This window comes from Salvelinus fontinalis, chromosome 37, assembly GCF_029448725.1.
Source record: "Salvelinus fontinalis isolate EN_2023a chromosome 37, ASM2944872v1, whole genome shotgun sequence".
NCBI classification, from domain to species: domain Eukaryota; kingdom Metazoa; phylum Chordata; class Actinopteri; order Salmoniformes; family Salmonidae; genus Salvelinus; species Salvelinus fontinalis.
The window spans coordinates 11,100,834-11,127,944 of record NC_074701.1 but is presented as its reverse complement, the minus strand read 5'-3'; the positions used below and the strand labels follow the sequence as shown (position 1 = coordinate 11,127,944).

At 41.1% G+C, this 27,111-nt stretch overlaps 1 protein-coding gene across 1 annotated transcript in view; it reads right to left on the bottom strand.

Annotated features, from left to right (window-relative positions):
• Nucleotides 1-2,136: 2,136 nt before the first annotated feature.
• LOC129836129 (brorin-like) overlaps nucleotides 2,137-27,111 on the bottom strand; it is a 28,062-nt gene continuing 3,087 nt past the window's right edge. Inside the window, exons 2-4 of the mRNA XM_055901946.1 lie at nucleotides 19,678-20,438; nucleotides 17,890-18,019; nucleotides 2,137-4,607 (exon numbers count right to left, since the gene is read on the bottom strand). Coding sequence (XP_055757921.1) covers nucleotides 4,456-4,607; nucleotides 17,890-18,019; nucleotides 19,678-20,358 — 963 coding nt within the window. The 5' untranslated portion in view covers nucleotides 20,359-20,438 and the 3' untranslated portion in view covers nucleotides 2,137-4,455. The remainder of the gene's footprint in view (nucleotides 4,608-17,889; nucleotides 18,020-19,677; nucleotides 20,439-27,111) is intronic.

The window sequence follows — 27,111 nt, the reverse complement described above, 5'->3', positions numbered from 1 at the left end:
AGGCAGTCAACTTAGTCTATGTAAACTTCTGACCCACTGGAATTGTGATACAGTGAATTATAAGTGAAATAATCTGTCTGTAAACAATTGTTGGGAAAATGACTTGTGTAATGCACAAAGTAGATGTACTAACTAACTTGCCAAAACTATAGTTTGTTTACAAGAAATGTGTGGAGTGGTTGAAAAACGAGTTTTGCATTTTGTTAAGTTTGCAAAATGTCAAACTTCTCGCCATAAAGAGCTCGACTTAGACCTTGATTTCAGCTGCTACACATGTTCATTAAGAAATGCTAGCAGCCTACAGGCTGTCACCAATTTATGATAGTTGTTGTCCTCTTTTTATTGTATGTATTTTTTGTTTCACCTTGATTTAACCAGGTAGGTCAGTTGAGAACAAGTTCTCATAAACAACAACACAGAGTTACACATAAACAAACGTACAGTCAATAACACAATAGAAAAATCTATGTACAGTGTGCGCAATCGTAGAATAGTAGGGAGGTAAGGCAATAAATAGGCCATAGAGGCAAAATAATTGCAATTTAGCATTAACACTGGAGTGATAGATGTGCAGATGATGACGTGCAAGTAGAGATACTGGGGTGCAAAAGAGCAAGAGGATAAATAACAATATGGGGATGAGGTAGTTGGGTGTGCTATTTACAGATTGGCTCCTAATCTGAGCCAAGACACAACTTCATATGCAGATCGATGTCTCCCATCTATGGACTTCACATGACTGGGCAGAGGTGGAGGCATGGGAGGGCCCACTGGGGAGCCAGGCCCAGCCAATCAGAATGTGTTTTTCCACACAAAATGGATTTAATACAGACAGAAATACTCCTCCACTTTACATGTTGGGTTTATATTTTTGTTCAGTGTAGTGGCAAATAAACCTGGTAAATATCTTGCAGCTCTCATAAAATGAGTACATGCTAAACCAGTTATAATTTAAGAAGATAAAGATAAAAAAGTGGTAATTAGAAACAACGCGATTAATGACCATTTTAAAAGCTTCTATGAAATGTATATAAATTAGAACTAAACAACATTTAGTTGTCCTATAGCCTTCTTAGATTCCATAACTCTGAAGCAATTATCAGTAGACAAAAAGTAATCACTAAAAACAGAGATCAACTAAGAATAGATATTAGATACCGTTAAAATATTCACACGGAGAAAAGCACCAGGAATCGATGGCCAACCATAGAATTCTATTCAACATTTTGGCACAAAGTAGCCCCCCTATTTAGACATGTCACTCAATTCAGTCCTTCCTAGTTTCATGCATCAAACAGTTATTTCAGTTATATTAAAACCAGGAAAATCTGGAGAGTCCCCTGCGGATTATAGACACATAAGTTTAATAAATTGTGACAATAAAATAAAAACAAAGCATAATTTGTAAGTCGCTCTGGATAACAGCGTCTGCTAAATGACTTAAATGTAAATGTAAATATAAGAAATAGAATGGCAAATGTCTTACCAGACTTCATACAAATCAATCAAACAAGGTTTATAAAAAACTAACACTTACAAACAAATACAAGAACATGTTTCAGTTTATTACAATACACAAAAAATTAAGATAAAGATTTATCAACAGTTTCTGTTGATGCCAAAAAAGGCTCTTGACCGTATTGACAGGGCTTTTCTATTCAAAACTTTGGAATATTTCAACTTTCCAGCTAAAATAATACATTTAATAAAATAATTATATAAATGTTCTAAAGCAAACATATACACAAATATTACATTATCTGATGAAATTGCTTTAGAAAGGAGCACAAGACATGGATGTCCCCTCTCCCCCCTTCTGTTCGCACTGGCAATTGAACCGCTTGCAGAAAGAATTAGACAGAACACAAACATAACAGGTATTAGCATTGGTAAACACCAATAAAGAACAAAACGTATTTGCTGATGATCTCCTGATATACCTGACCAATTTTGTAAACTCAATGCCCCCTTTGATAAAAATTATATTTTCTGAATACTCAAATATCTCAGGATACAAAATGAATGGCAATAGGAAAAAGAAAAATAATAACTCACGAGCTACAGTAATCCTTTAAGTGGACCACAAAAAAAAAATGAAATACTTAGGATGCTTAATAAGTGCCAACAAACAACAAATATGTAAAGATAACTTTATTCCATTACTCAACAATATGAAAGCAGATCTAATTAAATTGAATAATCTTCCCATAAATCTTACAGGTAGAATAAACCTCTTTAGAATGGCATGGCTGCCCAAGTTTTTGTATATATTTTCGCTAACACCGAAGACATTCTTTTAAAAAGTATACCCGGTCATAACAGACTTTATATGGGCATATAAAATTCATAGAATAAAAATGAAAGTTTTACATCTTCCTATGTCTGAGGGTGGTTTTACCCTTCCAGACTCGGAATTGTATCAACTCGCTACACAAGGCTTTTACTTACGACATATGGGTTAAATGCACTAAAGAGGAACAATGGGTTCATATTTAAGCTGCACATGCTCATCCCCAGAATCTTTCTACGTGACTATTTTCAAAGGATAAAGCTAAGAACATTAACTTCATAGTTAAGAACACGATAACAATTTGGCAGAAAATGAAACGTATTCTACAAGAACCAATATCACGCCCTAAAAACACAACCTTATGGAAAAATCCTTGGATTCAGAATTCACAGATAAATTGGTCCACATGGAAAACGTAAATATAAAGGCATAGAAACTGAAAATTACTTGGTAACAGAAAATACATTTATTTCCATGACAGAATTAAAAAGTAATTTTGGACTAACCAATGGAGACAGTTTCGAATACATACTTAAAAGTTACATATCACAAAATATATTTTAGACATCGGAGCAACCTTGAGGGAATCCTATTTGAGTCAGAAAAGGATGTTCATGTGATAGGGAAGATATACAAAACCTTGCAGAGAGCCTATCCAACTGACAATCTCTTAGAAAAATGTTTAAACTATTGGAACCAAGACTTAAAAAGAACTGATGTTGGCACAAGAAGGATGGAAAGTTGGAGCATAACTAACAGAATTACAGTTAACAAAAATGTGTGCTTAATCCAGTATAAAATAATATATTGAATTTATTATACAAGAAAATAAATTAGCAAATTCTACAACACAACGGCAGATTCATGTCTTAAGTGTAAAACTAATAACGACTCAATAATCTCAATTCTGGGAACGTTATAAAGTTCAGAAGTTGTGGGCGGAACTAGAAAGTTGGTTGTCAGAAAAATGACAATCTAAACTTACTTTTAATCCATCTGTCTGCATATTTCAAGACATGGTGTAGTGAGATACCCAATGGACTGGAGGATTCTCTTCTCATCGCTCATCTTGAAAAAACGAACTAAAAACTTGGAAATCAATCTATCCGCCATCATTAACATAATGGCAAAATCCAAATATGTATTATTGAAACATTGGAATAGCATGGGCGACCGAGAAAAATAAATTCGTACAATTTAAGGCCAAGTGGCAAACAATAATGCAGGCACTAGGGATGGGGGTGTGAGCATGTGGGTCTGGGCAGATGAGATGTAGTCATCATGTGTGTGTGTCTGTAAGTTGTTGTTCGTATGTATAAGTTTGTATCTGGAGTTGGGCAAAAAAAAATTACAATTGAAAAAATATATATATTATACTTTTTTTTAATGTATTTGGTTCAAGAAATTGATTGATATTATCATTCAAGCACCTACAGCGCACAGGTTGCTGTTTATTTTAAACATGAATACATAATACAAAGAGAACTGCTTACAAAAAGCACATAAAATCAAAACACATTGAAATTGCAAAACTCATATAACCAAATCACAAAACAGTCATGTCATTTCTTACATTTCTTCACTAAGTTATTTTCAAAATTACGTACAATTTTCAAATTGAAACCTTACAAGTTTTACCCATTGTTTTACTTCAGGTGGTGCATCGTGTAAGAATGACACCCCCTGTCAGTAGGCTATGGTTTCTACCTCCATGAAACACAGACAGTAAGGATTCTATACATTCCATTATGTTTATTTGACCTCTAACCCCAATACATTGCAGTTTAATAAAATGCAGTGGCTGTAAAAAAATATGTTTTGGCTAGTTTTTCTCCATAAATAATTCAGTACATAGATAAATAGATATTCTGTATATGGATTCAAACTCTTCATATAAAGCTTGATTTAATAATACATGTGATTGTAAATGCAGAAATCATACGGTCTGGGGGATGACCCTGATGTCTGGTATAGACTGGGTGAAGGCTGCGTTCAGTTAGCCAGGTTAAACTAGACTGAACGCTGCACTCATTTGTTTGCGCTCACCAGCGGTCAGTCTGGTTTAATCAGGCTAGCGTTGAGTTGCGTGCTGGCTGACATGGACACGGCGGGAGCACCTATGGCCCCATAGCCCCTGCCCCCATACCCACTGTCAGGGCCAGTCTCTAGCTCACCTGGCAATCGTTCTTGCTGCAGGTAGCCTGATGCTCGATCTGCCACGTGCCCACTTCATAGGTGCAGTAGCAGATTGTACACTCATCAATCTTCACCTCGCGCCCAGCTGGGATCACTTGTGTGTCTGCATAACAGTTTGGACCTGGCAAAAGAAGAATCAAGGTAACTGTTAAAGTGGTCTCAGACAATCTCAATGATCTTGTATACAGTCAATCCAAGAGCTGGTCTACCCTGAAAAATAGCTTAGTGGGATTGTGGATGGAGTGGATGTGCTGGCAAAAGCCGTCAGCATGCTTTGGTTCGGCTGGCGCCTAGCCAAACTCGGCTGGGCAAACCGAACAAGTGTGCTCGCATACTCCCTTAAAATACCTTTGTTGAAAAATGAGAAAAAAAGCTTCAGTAGTACTGTTTGTCCATCTTGAAATCCCGTAGACAGTATACGCGTCCTCAAAATAGTAATAGATAACTCAATAAATATTTTATTAATTTTGACGTTTTTTGCTGAGCAGATCTTAGTTGCGCAATTTTACATATAACTAAGCTGTTTGGTGCAGTATTTCTCAGGTGAAAAAAAAATAATAATGAAAACAAGTTGTCTCTCGTTGAATGACACAAACACTTCATTGAAGAATCGCTACTGTTGCCGATTTTGGCTTGCTCACTGAAAAAACGTATGAACAACCAAAAAAAAAACTTGCTGAAGACCAAAACGAACAAAAAACGTCACCAAATGTCATCATTATACAGAGTTCCAGTCAAAAGTTTGGACACACCTACTCATTCAAGGGTTTTTCTTTGTTTGGACTATTTTCTACATTGCAGAATAATATTGAAGACATCAAAACTATCGCTACTGTTTAACAATCACGCCAATACAAATCGGTAAGAACACTGGATAGTTGAGATGCCGACACCCAGCTGTGTTAGAATTCCACCCACTCCAACAACAGTCTCACTGAGCTGTTTCTCATGGTGCCGAACCCCTGAACAGGTGGTAAAAGGGAAGACATGCCCAAATTCATTACCCTTCATTGGATTGTCTCTCTGATGAAAAATAATGTTACGAATGCACATATGATCAAAACCATTTCAACATCATGTTTAAATCAGACATACAACTTTGTAAAACATCAGTATTCAATTAATAAATGCAGTTGCACTGAAATGTAAAATCTCGGTTCATCAATTTTTAGTTACATGTAACCTACATTTATAACCTACTTAGCTCTGGTTCCCAGTGTGAAACGGTGGCCATTGTCTCAAGAAGCTCCATTTTTCTTCCACAACTGGCTAAAAATATATTCACATAAATCATCCCTTATCGTTCAAGCAGCATGGACCCAAATACCCATTCCTGGAGCTGCAGCCACAACATGACATACAGCTGCAGGCAATGGTTTCTCCTTAAAAAAGAAAACATGAGCTCGAGCAACACTATTCTGGTATTAAGATGCTGCTCCCACTGATAAGTTGTGCGTCTTTCAGCTGAAGCAAAGGAATCTTCACTGGACAGAAGCACTGAGGAGAGGCCTGCCGGCGCATCAATCTATAGTGAACAGTTTGCTGGGGCTGTCAAAAGGGGAGCACTCGCACATTTATAACTCTAGGTGAAGACTGAAGAAACCCTCCCTGAATAACAACTCAGCGCATGTCCCGTCTTCTGTCGCAATTGAGTCATTAATAACATTAAGCAAAATATTTCCTCGAGTATAGTCTTATCAAAATGATTGAGACAAACTGGTAAATAATGTGTGACGTGTGATGCTCTAAAGAGGTATACCTCACCCCAATACAAACCAGGAGAAATGTTGCTATGGAGCCAAGACTTGAGCGACAGACAGACAGAGCCTGTCATCCATTTGTGGACAGAATGATTAGCATGACACTCAATCCTATTAATGTATGCACCCATTATGTGCCTCTCTGCTGTGCTTACTCACGGCTGTCCCCCTTTTCTTTCTGCTTATCACACGAATGCCCATCTTTTAGTCGCCACGGCTTCATTAACACAACATCGCTCTTCTCTCTGACAATAGAAAGTGTTTTGATCCGAAAACATTCAAATGGGCCTCAACAGAGCATTATCCACCGTTAATAACCTCAAGCATCAGACTATATCAGAAAACCCAAATGGACAGTCCAAGATGTGATCGTGTAATAGGTACTGAAAACTGAGCAGGTGGGCTGAATGTGAAAGAAACAGCCATTAGCACCTGTGGCTCAACGCTACTGGTGGTAGACGAGAGATATAAATAAATCAGGGCCACATCCTTATACTGTACACATTCTTAATGCTCCACTTTACTGGCTCTGAGAGTTAAGGTAAGGGAAATAGCAGAATAGTGAGAAATCACTTCCCGTAATGTAGTTCTTTAGGACGTATGCATTATGAATGCAGCAAAATGCCTTGGCTTTGTGAAAATGGTCATCGAAATTGTTTGGGTGTGAGAAGCCTTCAGAGCAGTGATTTTCTCTGCTGTGAATCATTTACTTCCCAACATGTTGCACTAGAATGAGTGTGCCGTCTTGAATATATGCTGCCACATTATTCTGGAACAGTCAATGGTGTAAGACAGTGCCAGGTTTTACCTTCTGTGAAGCAGCACACCTTCTATGTTACGTTTTAGTGTTTATCTAGTATTAGAGCATTTTCCATTCATGTTTATCTCACAAGCTGTCATTGTCTGTGTTTCCATGGCTTTCTTATCCCAATCCATTATATCATCAGGCACAGTAAAACAAATAAGCTAAAGCAAAGGCGCCTTGTAATAAACCTACAAAATATTTCCATCGTAATAGTCTTGCAAATAGTCTAATAGAGTCTGCGGGGAGCATTATTGAAATCAAAAGAGCAAAATGTTGCACAGTTGAATGGTTATGGACATCTGAGCTTTTGCATTTAATGAGTAGGAGTAATAGCTTTGAGAATGGAAACCATTGCTTTCCTTCATAATCAAGGGTGGTCGAGAGCTGCTTCGAAAGTGGGAAATCAATGCAGTCTAATATCCCCACCACCATATGTCTCCCACCCCTGCCATTTTGAAAGTGCTCTTAAATATATTTTCACAGCATCTCCAAACCTCTTCAATGAATATTTTTACCAATACCTCCCTCATTTTAAATGAGAGTTGCTCTTCCCCCTAGCGACCAGGCTTCTTCCTCTTGTGTTTTGCCGTTTTTGAAAGGGTTTTGGCTACGGTTTCGACTGTTTATCACAACCTCCTCAGATGAGTGTCGACCCCAATGTCTGAGCCTTTGAGAGCACCACTTGTTTCCTTAAGTGTTGCCAAGGCAATGGTCTGCACGAGCAAAACTCGAGACGGAGGGGCTACCAGTACCACCACTGACGCATTGAGGACAGAGGGATTTAGAGTCAGTAAAGTCAACTACTGGATTCTTGGAAGCAGCAGGAAACTTACAGAAGGGATGCTGAATTTCCTTAGCATACTTTTAATCCATTGTGTAGACGGGTATAATTGAATTTGTGCACAAAACATGTGCATGGAATCTTTAGAAGTATTGAGAAAGGTTGTTTGTGTCTTTCTTCCACAATTCAGTTGACTGCACCTGTGCATGCATTCTGCCATCTGTATTTTACTTGTTATGTGAAACCAAATATGATGTGATGATTCTATCTTCATGATAGATTACCCTGGTTCAATGAGCAGGTAAAAACCTCATGTGAACCTGTTTGAATCTCACAAAGCTGCAATGCCACAGATGTTCTTTGATATTCATGAACAACTGCCTGGGTTGGATGCTAGCGATATCTCTCACTTTCATCTGTCCCCCTGGGTCTTCCTCAAGTGTCTCTTTGCGTACAGCGTGAACAACACACCTGAGACACGTTGCTCTCGCTGACGATCACAAATGATTTTGCATGCCTGAAAAGGACAAAATGATGTCTCTGCATAATAGATGAAGGTATTAAACTTCCCAACACGTAGGTTTTTTACAATGTTAATACAATGCCTACTATCATAATTCATTATAGTAATGTAATGTATGTGAAAATGAGATAAAAGAATGACAGTCTTACAGCTATGACTTGTTAATTGGCCAACTTCTATTTCTCAGATGTTCTTCTTGAAACATAATTTATATTGAAGTAAGGACATCTACTGTAATCTACTGACCCAAGTACAAGGTATTTTCCACAACTAGGCATTCTGTTTTTGTGAGTCTCCCATCCTGTCTGTGACATGATGGCCATTAGCAATGAGAGGTGCTTTGATGTCATACTTCAGATGCATGGAGCGCTCAGGAGGTTGCAACAGCTGTTTCCCCCTTAGACAACATCTGTATGTGAGCCTGGCACTCCTACGATACAGTGAAAAACTTAAGAGACTACCTGAGTCAAACTTATTGGAGAATGGGTAAGCTGTTTAAGTTTGGTAGATCTATAATCAACATTGAAGTGGACAGGGACATAAAGATCACTGTAAGCAAAACTCATAGCAAAAGTTGTGTTGTCTACCTACACGTTAACATACAAGGACACATAATGTAAGAAATGTGAATGAGGTGGCAAATCAATGGGCACACACTGTTTAATCAAAGTTGTTTCTCTCTCCTCCTTGTTCACTTGACTTTAAAGGAAATAATTTGTATAAGAATTAGGGTGGAAACTCCCTCTACCCAATTCCTCCACCAATCCAATGCTTTGAGCTCTGTGGGAAGTAGTGAATGAGTGTACACTTTAGAAGAAAGGAGATCATTATTGGGACGCACCACATGTTTTTTTTTTTTGCATAGTCCCTTAAAGCAGCTGGTTGCGCAACATTAACAGAGACGTATGAGAAAAAGGTTAACTTCTCAGCTTGATTCAGATATAAGTGGCCTTTACAAGGGCTGACAATTGCCCTCTTACAGACTCCAGAAAACGAGTAACATTTACTTTTGTTACAAGACCGTGTAAATGTAGCCTAGACTATGAAACACAATGAAACAATGAAGACACCTAAACCCACGTTGAGACCCATGTAAAAATCTACTGACCCAAGTACTTCTCAGTGGTATCACACCCTGATCTGTTTCACCTGTGTGCTTGTCTCCACCCCCTCCAGGTGTCGCCCATCTTCCCCATTATCCCTTGTGTATTTATACCTGTGTTCTCTGTTTGTCTGTTACCAGTTCGTTTGGTTCTTTCATACCTACCAGCATTTTTCCCTGCTCTTGCCTGTTTTCCTGCTCCTGTTTCTAGTCCTTCCTGGGTTTTGACCGTTCTGCCTGCCCTGACCCTGAGACTGCCTGCCATTCTGGACCATTTATACCTTCTCTGGATTATTGACCCCTGCCTGCCTTAACCTGTTGATTGCCTGCCCCTGTTGTCAGGAATAAACTTTTGTTTCTTCAACGCTGTCTGCATCTGGGTCTTACCTCCAACGTGATAAATGGAGCCATGACAAAATGTGTGTTATGTACAGTCAAGTACCACTTTACATTTTTACAGTGCTACTCTAAAACGGGGGGAAATTGAAATGTGGTAATCTTGTGGCAATAGAGGGACTTATGGTACCCGCAGTATTAGACTTAAAACGAATCATCCAGCGATCATACACTGTTTACCAGGGGGCAGGGCTACCGATGTTAAGGCTAATCTGAAGATGGTGCTGGCTAAAGCTAAAACTGGCGAGTATAGAGATATTGTTATCCACGTCGGCACCAACGATGTTAGGATGAAACAGTCAGAGGTCACCAAGCGCAACATAGCTTCAGCGTGTAAATCAGCTAGAAAGATGTGTCGGCATCGAATAATTGTCTCTGGCCCCCTCCCAGTTAAGGGGTGATGAGCTCTACAGCAGTCTCACAAGTCAATTGCTGATTGAAAACTGTTTTCTGCCCCTCAGAAAAGATAGAATTTGTAGATAATTGGCCCTCTTTCTGGGACTCACCCACAAACAGGACCAAGCCTGGCCTGTTAAAGAGTGACGGACTCCATCCTAGCTGGAGGGGTGCTCTCATCTTATCTACCAACATAGACAGGGCTCTAACTCCTCTAGCTCCACAATGAAATAGGGTGCAGGCCAGGCTGTTAGCCAGCCTGCCAGCTTAGTGGAGTCTGCCACTAGCACAGTCAGTGTAGTCAGCTCAGCTATCCCCATTGAGACCATGTCTGTGCCTCGACCTAGGTTGGGCAAAACTAAACATGGCGGTGTTCGCCTTAGCAATCTCACTAGGATAAAGATCTCCTCCATTCCTGCCATTATTGAAAGAGATCGTGATACCTCACATCTCAAAATAGGGCTACTTAATGTTAGATCCCTCACTTCAAAGGCAGTTATAGTCAATGAACTAATCACTGATCATAATGATTGGCCTGACTGAAACATGGCTTAAGCCTGATGAATTTACTGTGTTAAATGAGACCTCACCTCCTGGTTACACTAGTGACCATATCCCCCGTGCATCCCGCAAAGGCGGAGGTGTTGCTAACATTTATGATAGCAAATTTCAATTTACAAAACAAAAATGACGTTTTCGTCTTTTGAGCTTATAGTCATGAAATCTATGCAGCCTACTCAATCACTTTTTATAGCTACTGTTTACAGGCCTCCTGGGCCATATACAGCGTTCTTCATTGAGTTCCCTGAATTCCTATCGGATCTTGTAGTCATTGCAGATAATATTCAAATTTGGTGATTTTAATATTCACATGGAAAAGTCCACAGACCCACTCCAAAATGCTTTCGGAGCCATCATCGACTCAGTGGGTTTTGTCCAACTTGTCTCCGGACCTACTCACTGCCACAGTCATACTCTGGACCTAGTTTTGTCCCATGGAATAAATGTTGTGGATCTTAATGTTTTTCCTTATAATCCTGGACTATCGGACCACCATTTTATTACATTTGCAATCGCAACAAATAATCTGCTCAGACCCCAACCAAGGAGCATCAAAATTCTCGTGCTATAAATTATAAATTATCAGACAACACAAAGATTCCTTGATGCCATTCCAGACTCCCTCTGCCTACCCAAGGACGTCAGAGGACAAAAATCAGTTAACCACCTAACTGAGGAACTCAATTTAACCTTGCGCAATACCCTAGATGCAGTTGCACCCCTAAAAACATTTGTCATAAGAAACTAGCTCCCTGGTATACAGAAAATACCCGAGCTCTGAAGCAAGCTTCCAGAAAATTGGAACTGAAATGGCGCCACACCAAACTGGAAGTCTTCCGACTAGCTTAGAAAGACAGTACCGTGCAGTATCGAAGAGCCCTCACTGCTGCTCGATCATCCTATTTTTCCAACTTGAGGAAAATAAGAACAATCCGAAATGTATTTTTGATACTGTCGCAAAGCTAACTAAAAAGCAGCATTCCCCAAGTGAGGATGGCTTTCACCTCAGCCGTAATAAATTAAATCAAATCAAATTTTATTTGTCACATACGCATGGTTAGCAGATGTTAATGCGAGTGTAACGAAATGCTTGTGCTTCTAGTTCCGACAATGCAGTAATAACCAACAAGTAATCTAACCTAACAATTCCACAACTACTACCTTATACATACAAGTGTAAAGGGATAAAGAATATGTACATAAAGATATATGAATGAGTGATGGTACAGAACGGCATAGGCAAGATGCAGTAGATGGTATAGTGTACAGTCTATACATATGAGATGAGTAATGTAGGGTATGTAAACATAAAGTGGCATAGTTTAAAGTGGCTAGTGATATATGTATTACATAAAGATGGCAAGATGCAGTAGATGATATAGAGTACAGTATATACATATACATATGAGATGAGTAATGTAGGATATGTAAACATTATATTAAGTGGCATTGTTTAAAGTGGCTAGTGATACATTTTTACATAATTTCCATCAATTCCCATTATTAAAGTGGCTGGAGTTGAGTCAGTATGTTGGCAGCGGCCACTAAATGTTAGTGGTGGCTGTTTAACAGTCTGATGGCCTTGAGATAGAAGCTGTTTTTCAGTCTCTCGGTCCCCGCTTTGATGCACCTGTACTGACCTCACCTTCTGGATGATAGCGGGGTGAACAGGCAGTGGCTCGGGTGGTTGTTGTCCTTGATGATCTTTATGGCCTTCCTGTGACATCGGGTGGTGTAGTTGTCCTGGAGGGCAGGTAGTTTGCCCCCGGTGATGCGTTGTGCACTACCCTCTGGAGAGCCTTACGGTTGTGGGCGGAGCAGTTGCCGTACCAGGCGGTGATACAGCCCGACAGGATGCTCTTGATTGTACATCTGTAGAAGTTTGTGAGTGCTTTTGGTGACAAGCTGACTTTCTTCAGCCTCCTGAGGTTGAAGAGGCTGCTGCGCCTTCTTCACAACGCTGTCTGTGTGGGTGGTCCAATTCAGTGTGTCCGTGATGTGTACACCGATGAACTTAAAACTTTCCACCTTCTCCACTACTGTCCCGTCGATGTGGATAGGGTGGTGCTCCCTCTGCTGTTTCCTGAAGTCCACAATCATCTCCTTTGTTTTGTTGACGTTGAGTGTGAGGTTATTTGCCTGACACCACACTCCGAGGGCCCTCACCTCCTCCCTGTAGGCCGTCTCGTCGTTGTTGGTAATCAAGCCTACTACTGTAGCGTCGTCCGCAAACTTGATGATTGAGTTGGAGGCGTGCATGGCCACGCAGTCGTGGGTGAACAGGGAGTACAGGAGAGGGCTCAGAACGCACCCTTGTGGGGCCCCAGTGTTGAGGATCTGCGGGGTGGAGATGTTGTTACCTACCCTCACCACCTGGGGGAGGCCCGTCAGGAAGTCCAGGACCCAGTTGCACAGGGCGGGGTCGAGACCCAGGGTCTCGTGTTTGATGACGAGTTTGGAGGGTACTATGGTGTTAAATGCTGAGCTGTAGTCGATGAACAGCATTCTCACATAGGTATTCCTCTTGTCCAGATGGGTTAGGGCAGTGTGCAGTGTGGTTGCGATTGCGTCGTCTGTGGACCTATTGGGTCGGTAAGCAAATTGGAGTGGGTCTAGGGTGTCAGGTAGGGTGGAGGTGATATGGTCCTTGACTAGTCTCTCAAAGCACTTCATGATGACGGAAGTGAGTGCTACGGGGCGGTAGTCGTTTAGCTCAGTTACCTTAGCTTTCTTGGGAACAGGAACAATGGTGGCCCTCTTGAAGCATGTGGGAACAGCAGACTGGGATAAGGATTGATTGAAAATGTCCTTAAACACACCAGCCAGCTGGTTTGCGCATGCTCTGAGGACGCGGCTGGGAATGCCGTGTGGGCCTGCAGCCTTGCGAGGGTTAACACGTTTAAATGTTTTACTCACCTCGGCTGCAGTGAAGGAGAGCCCGCAGGTTTTGGTAGCGGGCCGTGTCAATGGCACTGTATTGTCCTCAAAGCGAGCAAAAAAGTTATTTAGTCTGTCTGGGAGCAAGACATCCTGGTCCGCGACGGGGCTGTTTTTCTTTTTGTAATCCGTGATTGACTGTAGACCTTGCCACATACCTCTTGTGTCTGAGCTGTTGAATTTCGACTCTACTTTGTCTCTATACTGCGACTTAGCTTGTTTGATTGCCTTGCGGAGGGAATAGCTACACTGTTTGTATTCGGTCATGTTTCCGGTCACCTTGCCCTGGTTAAAAGCTGTGGTTCGCGCTTTCAGTTTCACGCGAATGCTGCCATCAATCCACGGTTTTTGGTTTGGGAATGAATTCATGAACTTCTTTGAGGAAAAGATCATGATCATTAGAAAGCAAATTACGGACTCCTCTTTAAATCTGCGTATTCCTCCAAAGCTCAGTTGCCCTGAGTCTGCACAACTCTGCCAGGACCTAGTATCAAGAGAGACACTCAAGTGTTTCAGTACTATATCTCTTGACACAATGAAAATAATCATGGCCTCTAAACCTTCAAGCTGCATACTGGACCCTTTTTCAACTAAACTACTGAAAGAGCTGCTTCCTGTGCTTGGCCCTCCTATGTTGAACATGGTACATATCCACCGGATGTGTACCAAACTCACTAAAAGTGGCAGTAATAAAGCCTCTCTTGAAAAAGGCAAACCTTGACCCAGAAAATATAAAAAACTATTGGCCTATATCGAATCATCCATTCCTCTCAAAAATTTTAGAAAAAGCTGTTGCGCAGCGACTCACTGCCTTCCTGAAGACAAACAATGTATACGAAATGCTTCAGTCTGGTTTTAGACCCCATCATAGCACTGAGACTGCACTTGTGGTAAATTACCTTTTAATGGCGTCAGAGGCTCTGCATCTGTCCTCGTGCTCTTAGACCTTAGTGCTGCCTTTGATACCATCGATCACCACATTCTTTTGGAGAGATTGGGAACCCAAATTGGTCTACACGGACAAGTTCGGGCCTGGTTTAGATCTTATCTGTCGGAAAGATATCAGGGTTGTCTGTGAATGGTTTGTCCTCTGACAAATCAACTGTAAATGTTGGTGTTCCTCAAGGTTCCGTTTTAGGACCACTATTGTTTTCACTATATATTTTACCTCTTGGGGATGTCATTCGAAAACATAATGTTAACTTTCACTGCTATGCGGATGACACACAGCTGTACATTTCAATGAAACACGGTGATGCCCCAAAATTGCCCTCGCTAGAAGCCTGTGTTTCAGACATAAGGAAGTGGATGGCTGCAAACTTTCTACTTTTAAACTCGGACAAAACAGAGATACTTGTTCTAGGTCCCAAGAAACAAAGAGATCTTCTGTTGAATCTGACAATCTTGATGGTTGTAAAGTCATTTCAAATAAAACTGTGAAGAACCTCGGCGTTACTCTGTACCCTGTTCTCTCTTTTTTGACGAACATTTCAAGACTGTTTCAAGGACAGATTTTTTCCATCTACGTAACATTGCAAAAATCAGAAACTTTCTGTCCAAAAATGATGCAGAAAAATTAATCCATGCTTTTGTTACTTCTTGGTCAGACTACTGCAATGCTCTACTTTCCGGCTACCCAGAGAAAGCACTAAATAAACTTCAGTTAGTGCTAAATAAGAACCAAAAAATGTGATCATATTACTCCAGTGCTAGCCTCCCTACACTGGCTTCCTGTTAAGGTAAGGGCTGATTTCAAGGTTTTACTGCTAACATACAAAGCATTACATGGGCTTGCTCCTACCTATCTTTCCGATTTGGTCCTGCCGTACATACCTACACGTACGCTACGGTCACAAGACGCAGGCCTCTTAATTGTCCCTAGAATTTCTAAGCAAACAGCTGGAGGCAGGGCTTTCTCCTATAGAGCTCCATTTTTATGGAATGGTCTGCCTACCCATGTGAGAGACGCAGACTCGGTCTCAAGCTTTAAGTCTTTACTGAAGACTCATCTCTTCAGTGGGTCATATAATTGAGTGTAGTCTGGCCCAGGAGTGTGAAGGTGAACGGAAAGGCTCTGGAGCAACGAACCGCCCTTGCTGTCTCTGCCTGGCCGGTTCCCCTCTCTCCACTGGGATTCTCTGCCTCTAACCCTATTACAGGGGCTGAGTCACTGGCTTACTGGTGCTCTTTCATGCTGTCCCTAGGAGGGGTGTGTCACTTGAGTGGGTTGAGTCACTGATGTGATCTTCCTGTCTGGGTTGGCGCCCCCCTTGGGTTGTGCCGTGGCGGAGATCTTTATGGGCTATACTCGGCCTTGTCTCAGGATGGTAAGTTGGTGGTTGAAGATATCGATCTAGTGGTGTGGGGGCTGTGCTTTGGCAAAGTGGGTGGGGTTATATCCTTCCTGTTTGGCCTTGTCCGGGGGTATCATCGGATGGGGCCACAGTGTCTCCTGACCCCTCCTGTCTCAGCCTCCAGTATTTATGCTGCAGTAGTTTATGTGTCGGGGGGCCAGGGTCAGTTTGTTATATCTGGAGTACTTCTCCTGTCTTATTCGGTGTCCTGTGTGAATTTAAGTATGCTCTCTCTAATTCTTTCTCTCTTTCTTTCTCTCTCTCAGAGGACCTGAGCCCTAGGACCATGCCTCAGGACTACCTGGCATGATGACTACTTGCTGTCCCCAGTCCACCTGGCAGTGCTGCTGCTCCAGTTTCAACTGTTCTGCCTGCGGCTATGGAACCCTGCCCTGTTCACCGGACGTGCTACCTGTCCCAGACCTGCTGTTTTCAACTCTCTAGAGACCGCAGGAGCGGTAGAGATACTCTTAATGATCGGCTATGAAACGCCAACTGACGTTTACTCCTGAGGTGCTGACTTGCTGCACCCTCGACAACTACTGTGATTATTATTATTTGACCATGCTGGTCATTTATGAACATTTGAACATCTTGGCCATGTTCTGTTATAATCTCCACCCGGCACAGCCAGAAGAGGACTGGCCACCCCTCATAGCCTGGTTCCTCTCTACGTTTCTTCCTAGGTTTTGGCCTTTCTAGGGAGTTTTTCCTAGCCACCGTGCTTCTACACCTGCATTGCTTGCTGTTTGGGGTTTTAGGCTGGGTTTCTGTACAGCACTTTGAGATATCAGCTGATGTAAGAAGGGCTATATAAATACATTTGATTTGATTTGATTGAAGTTGGCCTTGATTCATTTTAAAACCACAACACTACAAAGCTCTTATTGCCTGAATGAGCGCATAGATATGTTTGGATCTTTGATATACATGGACACCACATACAGTATGCCATATATCTCCTAGTGCAGGTATTCCTAAACATCTCTAGAGAAAGAGAGAGCACTACTGCTGAAGAGACAGGATGCACATGTATGCAAAAATAGCTATTGAAAAAATATCACTCTCAATTAAATGTATTTAAGAAAACAATACAGTACTAATATTAAATGGTGGTATTTCACAAGTGAAGATGACAAAGGTATTACTTTCTGTTGGTATCAGTTTTTGTGTGTTTGCAGCAATAGATATTTCATTTCATGTTGATTGCATTTCCCTTGTTTGTGGTACAGCATCGCTTTAGGAGGCCGAGATATGCTCGAGATACATATCACCAGTCATCGTTATTTTTGCTGAACGAGGCAACGTTGCTGACATTGCCATGTTGCGTTAGAGTCACGCCATGAAAAACAAGGGGACACAATCTAGGACATGCTGTCTAAAATCACCTGAAGCAACTTCAGATAATCCACAGTGAGCCAGAGAAGCACTCCTATAAAACACTGCAATGCTTTCAAATCAAACGGTTCTCACCCTAACCCAGGATTCCCAAACCTTGATTCGCCTTTTATTCACACCAGCATATTGTGGCAACTTACCAGGAGCATCTGTTCACATTAGAAACAAATAGGTCTGGGTAATAAAGAGGCATTCCCACTATCATATGAATTAATAGCACTGCAACAAACTATGATAAGGCATGATTTTTCTGGGCAATCATGTATGATTTCGCAAAGACACACACTCAAATTCAAATGGTAAATGAAATGGCTCGGTGCTGCATGTGTGCATGCTGTGTGTTCCGTATTACGGTAACGTAAGTGTTTTGAGACAAGCATGATCACTCACCGGTCTTACAGATGGGGCAGCACTGATCAGGCTCATACTCTGGATCCACACACTCTGTTTGAGGGCATGCTGACACAGAGCACAACACCTCTCCACTCCCCTCGCAGCGACACTTCTCACACGGAGACACCTGGGGGCAGAGGGAGAAAGACTATTTGTACATCTCTTTCATGTAAGCACTCACTCACTCACTCGCTCGCAGACACACTCACACACACACCAGACACACACACACACATGTCCGACCCGCTAGCCAACACAATGACATTGAACATCGAAGATTCAGCCACAAAGCTTAGAACACAGGAAGTTACGATCTTACAGAACTTCATTGGAAATAAATACTTCATTTGAAGGAGAGGAGAAATGAACTTCAGTGCGCAATCAACCGAAAATGGGGAAATCAATGTGCTGATTGTGTGCTCAGTGGGTAACAGATAGAAGCTTCCAAGTGTATTGCTTTGTGAACAAGAGAGAACAGTTTGTTTGTTTAATGGAGCTTTCCATTTCTGAAAGTATTGGAGAAAAACAGGTCCGAAAGACTGTCTGATGCAGCTTCTGTCGACACTACGCCTTCAACCAGGTCACCCCCCTCGACTAGAGATGTTACCGCTGTAGGTTTTAGTCTGAAGGCACCCGTGGCCATGTGAGCCTTTCCTTTTAATCAGAGACCATAGGTTAATCCTAACAGCATGGATCAAGTTGATTGCAGAGCGTCTCGAGCTTTGGCCTGGCACTCCACTGTGAAAAACGGCAAGAGAGACGCCACTTACTGTACCACCGCAGAACACAGCAATCAACCAGAAGGCTCTGCCTGTTGCTTTGTTTCAAATCCCATAGGCAGGCATCCACAGAGGATAGTGCTATTTACTCTAGTGGAAGTCAGTATCTCTCTTTCTCTTTTCTTTCTCTGATCTCTGTCTGTCTCTCTCTCCCCGCAGACTTCTCCCAGGAGAGTAACAAGCTGTGCCTCTCAATACAGAGCTGCTTGTATCACTCTGCGTTAGCAGAAATAAATCCCATATTAGACCTAACCTCTTGGTGTGACCCTCCAGTGCTAGCACAAAGGGACGCATTATACAGCCACATATAATACATTTTTGATCAAATATAGAATAGAAAGCTGATGGTATAGTAAATCAAGAGATAAGACCTTTTGAGGTCTCCTGAGCTTGGCTTAAAATAGATAACTCCACAAAAACTAGCGAGTGTATCAAGATAAGAAAATCAAGGGGGAAAAAACCACTCTTAAGCTTAAACAGTACTATTCAATTCAGCAGAGCCAAGTAAAATTCAAGCTTTGTGTGAATCAAATAAATGCAGACTTTTAAATGTGCTTGGCTGCTTTTTTGTCTGCTGCACTGGTATAGCGCTCACGATGAACCCAGCATACAACTGGCAGGCTATCAACAGTTTCCCTGATGAAGGTCTACTGACTGAAACGTTCGTAACAAGATACATTCAATCTCTGGCGCATGTAGATCGCCAGTGTTCTGAAGCTTCTTTTCAATTCAGAGGTTGATCTCGTGAAGCACAGCCTGTCGAAGAAACCCTTTTCAAGACACTGGACTGAAACCGCACCGTGAAATATGCTGCCTAAGGATTGGTGTGTCAACATCACATGGGTTGTATTCATGTAGCCAAACGTTTCGCAATGGATAACAAACACAAACGTTTCTCATTGGACACGTTGAGGCAATCCCTTCCCTTTTTTGGCTTGTTGGCTTTTTTTGGGTTCCTAGAGAATACGACCCTGTAAATCTTTAAAGACCTCATTTCCAGACTCACCTTAAACTCTTGTAGCGTTGTGTAGACTTTTCCCCTGAACTCACAGTAGTTCTTCTTCTCCTTGCACTCTGGACAGCACTGGCTGGTGTCCACCCGGACGCAGCGAGGGTGAACTTTGGGACATTCAGGCTTGGCACACAGGGGTCCCTCGTCCGTGCAGAGGCAAGGGCACGTGGAGGGCCCCGGAGTAAATTTCTCCCCGATGGCGAACACAAAGCCACTCTCATCAATGCAGCCCTTCCCCCTGTAATCTGGATATGCGTACTCGTCGATAGCGTCAAGAGAGAGGTTTGTTTCACTTGTGGGGCCCTCGTCTACCCGACTCAGGCCCCCCTCTTGCTCTTCCCACAACTCCTGTGATGCCTTCCCACCCTTGGATCCACCACGTTTCTGGGAGCTGGAGTTCGTCCTGGATCTGTTGACAGACGTTCTATTGCTGACCCCTCTGTTGGCCTCCAGGCCCATGAAGCTGATCTCCTTCAGCTGTTGTTGGGTGCTGTAACTGAGCGCCCCCTCCGAGGCCTGCTGCTTGTCATACTTGTCCTCTCTGGCCTGGGTCAGGACGCGCTCAAAGCGTTCCCGGCTCACCAACAAGTCTGCCACGGGATTACACTGAGTACTGGTCATGAGAAACCACATAACAAACAGGACTTCCGCTGTCATGGCAACAGAGTGCAGCATCTCTCCCCACCACCTGCAAGGTGGGATGACACCTTGGCTTCACATAACACACTTCACATCTCCGGTGTGAGCCAGTCCATCTGGAAAAAGAGAATGAAACCAGAATTAATTATTTGACAGGATTGTCACATTTAGTATAGACATTGATATTGTCTCCTAGCCTGGTCCAAAATCAGTTGGATAGATGCGGTGATGAGGTCAATGGAACGCAGACCGTGGGGGATAGAAGAAGGATGCCAGATGACGCACGTTTCAATAAATCTGATCTAACAAAGTGAATATTCTTCAAATCCATCATGATGGATGTATTATGACAGGCCCACAGTGTGGTTACTAAAGTCCGATTTGGATATACAGGGTATTTGGCAGGTTTCGCAGTATAACATTTAGAAGTTGTCCCTTTTCAGGTATAGAAGAAGTGACTGCTAAATGCTAACTCCCATTCGTATAAGCTGGTAGCATAGCTCGCATACAGAAATTAGAGGTGGTAGTCAAAGTCGTTTTTAACTGTAATGCAGTTTATTGGTGACGATGACATGAACATGTATTGGAGTTGACATCCATACAGCATTATACTCTGATGTTTACCTTAACATAGTGTGAAATACACATATAAATAATAGACTAAAGCTGTGTTCGAATACTCATACTAACCATAGTAACCGTACTATTTGTGACGTCAATTAAGTATATAGTATGCTTATTGGTCATAGTATGGATATAGTTAATATGCCAAAAGTTCCCAGATGTCGCACTAAATTCTCCAATATCTAAAGTATACATGCAGAGGACACTATTTCTGTACTTTAGGGCCCATAATGCAATTCTTCAGGAAATGGGCGTGGCTTCACATCGTTTTCAGATTTGAAGAAAATGGCGGAAAATATGCAGCCGAAGTACGAGAACGGATACAAATTCACTGCTTTAACTAATTATGACAAATGTTAAGAAAATGTTGATCAATGTAATAAAGTAATGACTTTTCAAATAAGTTACCTTACACATTCTGTTGGCTGACAATTTGTTAGCTACGCTGTCCTTACGAACCACATACCGGTATGTTAGCTAGCTACCTAACGTTAGTTGGCTACTTATACATCAAACTTGCCAGTATACTAACTACAGGCTATCTAACTAACTACTCAAAGTATATTAAAATGAACTACTAGTATATAGTATGTAGTATATATTCACTAAATATGTAGTATACGGTATGTTAGTATGGGTATTCGAACCAAGCTTAAATGTAGGCTAATTTTGCAGGGGGGCAATAAGAAGATTCAGGATCTTTCCCCCACGCGTATACATGGCATTTACATTGTTTTGGTCGAGTTCCATCGACCTCTTTATGCATCTAGAACCAACTCCTCCGGTCGTTGTCATAGCCAAACATAGGAGATGGCTATACAGCATAAACAGATATGACTAATTGTCTCCATGTTAGCCCCAATAATGGTAAGAATTCAGATTTTTTTATTGCAATGTCTGATCCTATCAAAGAAACACCTCACATGACAAAGAGAAACCCTATTTCCTTGGACTGTATTGATTTGGCCTGTGTCAGGAAATCAATAGGTTTTCTTCCATTAACGCTTCCTTGCATCAAATACATCCAGCAGAGATAGACTGAGGAGAAAATGGCTCAAAAAAATAACTTGAATCTAACACTCTCACTCCCAACTCAGAACAAAGGAAAAATAATCAATGGATACGAGTTCAAACAAATCTGAGAACTGTATACAGGGAGAAATTGATTATCTTCAGGAAGAATGAATTTACTGTAGCTTGAAGAAATTACCAGACCAACTTAGATCAGTGAACAGTGTTATACAGAACAATGAAATGAAGAGTGTTTTTATACAGTATATTCTATAACTTTGGCTCCTGTTTTGTGCAGTGGTCTCAAACTCCAGGCAGGGCCACCAAACTGCGACTTACGGATCTGATGTACCCTGCTGGCCAGGAGTTTGAGACCACTAATGTAAAGGGAATAAAAATGAAGCCTTTGGATTCATTACTTATATTTGTCAAACAAACAATGCAGTAATCATAATCTACCAAGTTCAGTAATCAAACAATGGTTGAGTCATGACAGTGTTCGGTTGTCATAACAGACACCAACTGTCATGACTATTTGCTGTTTTACATTTTCTATGACATTATCATGACACCACTACCCTAGGTAAGTACAGTGCCTTCACAAAGTATTCATGCCCTTTTACTTATTATTTTGTTATGTTACAGCCTGAATTCAAAATTGATTCAATATTTTAAAAATTCACTAATCTACACATAATATCCCATAATGACAAAGTGAAATAATCTATTCAGAAATGTTTGTTAATTTATTGAATATATTATTTACATAAATATTCACACTCCTGAGTCAATACTTTGTAGAAGCACCTTTGGCAGCGATTACAGCTGTGAGTCTTTCTGGGTAAGACTCTAAGAGCTTTCCACACCTGGACTGTGCAACATTTGCCCATTATTATTTTCTAAATTCTTCAAGCCCTATAAATTGGTTGTTGATCATTGCTAGACAACAATTTACAGGTCTTGCCATAGATTTTCAAATAGATTGAAGTCAAAACTGTAACTCAGCCACTCAGGAAGATTCACTATCTTCTCAGTAAGCAACACCAGTGTAGATTTGGCCTTGTGTTTTAGGTTATTGTCCTGCTGAAAGGTGATATCATCTCCCAGTGTCTGGTGGAAATCAGACTGAACCAAGTTTTTCTCTAGGATTTTGCCTGTGCTTAGCACCATTACATTTATTTTTTATCCTCAAATACTCCCCAGTATGTAACAATTACAAGCATACTCATAACATGATGCAGCCACCACTAAGCTTGAAAATATGGAGTGCTACTCATTAATGTGTTGTATTGGATTTGCCCCAAACATAACACTTTGTATTCATGACAAAAAGTGAATTGCTTTGCCACATTTTTTGCAGTATTACTTTAATGCCTGTCGTGGAAAATTGCAAGATTATATTATAATGCTTGTATTGCATTATCATGGTTGTTTTTTTCGACAGAATAGAATATTATTCTGTTGTGTGTGTGTGTTCTACTGAGGATGGGCCTCTATGAGATAACACTGACAGAGGAGATTTACGATGTCTTTGGGTGATAAAACCTAAAGAGCATTCCAGAGAACATGAGCTAATGGTTCTGTTCTATGCCGTACCAGGGAGAGACGGTTCCAGTTTGGAGTAGGTGGGCCCGGCACTGGTTTTTACAGTGAAAACTGTTGACACAGCAGTAACTGTCTGATATGTTTTATAGATATCTTTCATACAAATCTTCACCTTTGTGATCTGTGGCTCGTCATGTAGGTTGTATCTTGGCTATAAAAGATCTTTGTACTTTTCTGTTGGTACTTTTCAATGGTTCATTAGAGATAGCGCATCATTGAAAGTCAAAAAGGCTATTGCAAAGCTCTTATTATTAAAGATGTAGTTTAAGTAGAACTCTGACTGGTGTGTGAAGTTTGCAACTCTCCTCATTTGGTAAAGCAGAAATATGCCACCACATGCCTTGTCGCAAACAGAATGCATGTTTCTGAATATTTTTTATTCTGTACAGGCGTCCTTTTCACTCTGTCAGTTAGGTTAGTATTGTGAAGCAACTAAAATGTTGTTGATCCATCCTCAGTTTTCTCCTATCACAGACATTTAACTCTGCAACTGTTTAAAACTCACCATTGGCCTCATGGTGAAATTTCCGAGTGGTTTCTTACTGAGTTAGGAAGGAAGCCTGTATCTTTGTAGTGACTGGGTGTATTGATACACCATACAACGTGTAATTAATAACTTCACCATGCTCAAATGGATATTCAATGTCTGTTCTTTTTCATTTGTACCCATCTACCAATATGTGCCCTTTGCAAGGCATTGGAACACCATGGTCTTTGTAGTTGAATCTGTGTTTGCGATTCACTGCTCGACTGAGGGACCTAACAGATAATTATATATGTGGGGTAAAGAGAGGAAGTAGTCCTTCAAAAATCATGTTAATCAATATTATTGCACACAGAGTGAGTCCACGCAACTTATTAAGCAATTTCTTACTCCTGAATGTATTTAGCCTTGCCATAACAAAGGGGTTGAATACTTATTGACTTTAAACATTTCAGCATTTCCTTTTTTAATTCATTTGTAAACATTTTCACAAACATAATTCCACTTTGACATTATGGGGTATTGGGGAAAAAGTCAAGGCGAGTGAGTACTTCCAGCTTGTGCGAGATGGAACAGCCCATAGACACAGGAGCCAATCTCCTGTTTCTGCAGTATTCAAGCACACCTCCTAGACAGGACGTTAGTCTATCACAGGTCCTTACCGCCATCGGGTCCCATTTTTATAGTCCTTGGTATGACTCACCCAGGGATCTAACTCCCAACCTTCCAATATCAGGGTGGACACTCTATCCACAATGCCACAGAGTTGGTCATAGGTAAGTAGGACGGACTTCAATTACTGCATTGAGTTGATGAGGTCATGTCGATGACACCCCGTATGCAATGTCTTGTGACAGAGACGAAGAAACGTTTTGTTTCATTACCAATCAATCTATTTGATTCACCGAACTATCATAATATGCTATTTATTTTTTGAGATGTAATGCCTTCCTGTGTTTTGTTTCGACACTGCAGTGGAATGGATGTGTCTATCTTTGTGTAAAAAGGTGAGATTTCGCTGTATTGACTTTGACCTAACAATGAGCCGTAGACATGTAGCGGGACCCATTTAAAAAGAGTCCATGCAGTATTGATTAAAATGTCAACTCCACTGGCACTGAATTAGCTTTCAACAGAGTAGCTGCAACTACCGTTTCCTAATTAGGATTCTCATGAAAGAATAGAAGCTGTATAAATACTTTAAGCTTTCCCTGAGCAAGTCAGTCTTTAAAAAAATGCTGTATGGTAATATAAAGGGAACAAGAAACATACGTTATCAGTAACAACATAAAAAATGTAATTTCTTAGGATATACCACACTAATAAATGGATGGGCCTGTCCTGGCACCTCAGGGAAGTATATATTGAGATAAGGGCTGTGGTGAATTCAAATTCAATTCCAAACATAAATTGAAAGTCACTTCATGTGTAGGCTCAACACCACAGCCCTAGACATCCAGCCTGGGGACGAGGTTACCTCAAAATCTGCATTTAAAAACAATGATAATTTTGCAATGCCCGAAAACTATTCCAATCTATTCACAGAACATACTTGAATTGAAAATGAGTGGTGTGGTATGCTAGTGGCGTTTGGTATTTGTGAGGTGATTCTGTTCTGTTAAATTGTTGTGTATGAGCCGAGAGGCAAAATCCAAGAAGCAAGGCTGAGACTGGGCTCTGAGAGGTGGCAGAACAGGGTGCATACCGATAGTGCCGCAGCAGACAGAGCCAGTGGTTCATTAGTGAAAGAACATAATTTGGCTCTATTTGCCGTAACCTAAAAGCTGCTAGTGCCTGGCTGTGACAGTCCCACTGCAAATGTTGTTGCCTGCTAGCTGTCCTCTTTCCCTCCTACTAGACTCTGCATTGTCCTCAGGCTAACCATCAACCATCGTCTTCTTGGTTCATAGTGGCTCTAGTCAGCTGTATGTTCATCTTTCTTTTTCTCTTATTGCCTTTTATCTGCTAGTGCATGTGGAAGTATATTGCATATGTGGAAATAATCCCAATGATTATCTAACAGTGGTAATTAGTTATTTCTGTATAACACAGTACAACAATAGTGGTTGTATGAGCGCAGAATGAATGGTTTATTGATCCCTGTCTGGCTGACAGAAGACTTTCAATGTTTCCAGTGACATTTAAAGGTGTACTGCTCTACTGGTTTAGAATGAATGAACAGGTTTTGTGTTTTGAGGAGAGCAGGTTTAGGCTAGTCGTTACTGTTGACATAGTGTATAATTCAGTCGAGGTTCAGTCGAGGTTGTCTTCACATCTCAAAATGCCTATGACTGAACAATGCAATGTCTGACTGAACAATGCAATGTCTCAGCAACATTTAATCGGGGGCTCGGCAAAATTTCATCTGGCTATGCTATTTAAGAGTGTGAAACTGCCAGGTTCAATAACATTTAACGAGACACTAAAATTATTTATTTATTTTATAGTTGAGATTCTTCAAATAGCCACCCTTTGCCTTGATGAAAGCTTTGCACAGTCTTGGCATTCTCTCAACCAGCTTCATGAGGTAGTCACCTGGAATGCATTTCAATTAACAGGTGTGCCGTCTTAAAAGTTCATTTGTGGAATTTCTTTCCTTCTTAATGCGTTTGAGCCAGTCAGTTGTGTTGTGACAAGGTAGTGGGGATGGTATACAGAAGACAGCCCTATTTGATAAAAGACCAAGTCCATATTATGGAAAGAACAGCTGAAATAAGCAAAAAATAAATGACAGTCCATCGTTACTTTAACACATGAAGGTCAGTCAATACTGAACATTTCAAGAACTTTGAAAGTTTCTTCAAGAGCAGTCGCAAAAACCATCGAGCGCTATGATGAAACTGGCTATCATGAGGACCGCCACAGGAATGGGAGACCCAGAGTTACCTCTGCTGCAGAGGATAAATTCATTATAGTTACCAGCCTCAGAAATTACAGCCCAAATAAATGCTTCACAGAGTTCAAGTAACAGACACATCTCAACATCAACTGTCCAGAGGAGACTGTGTGAATCAGGCCTTCATGGTCGAATTGCTGCAAAGAAACCATTACTAAAAGAACACCAA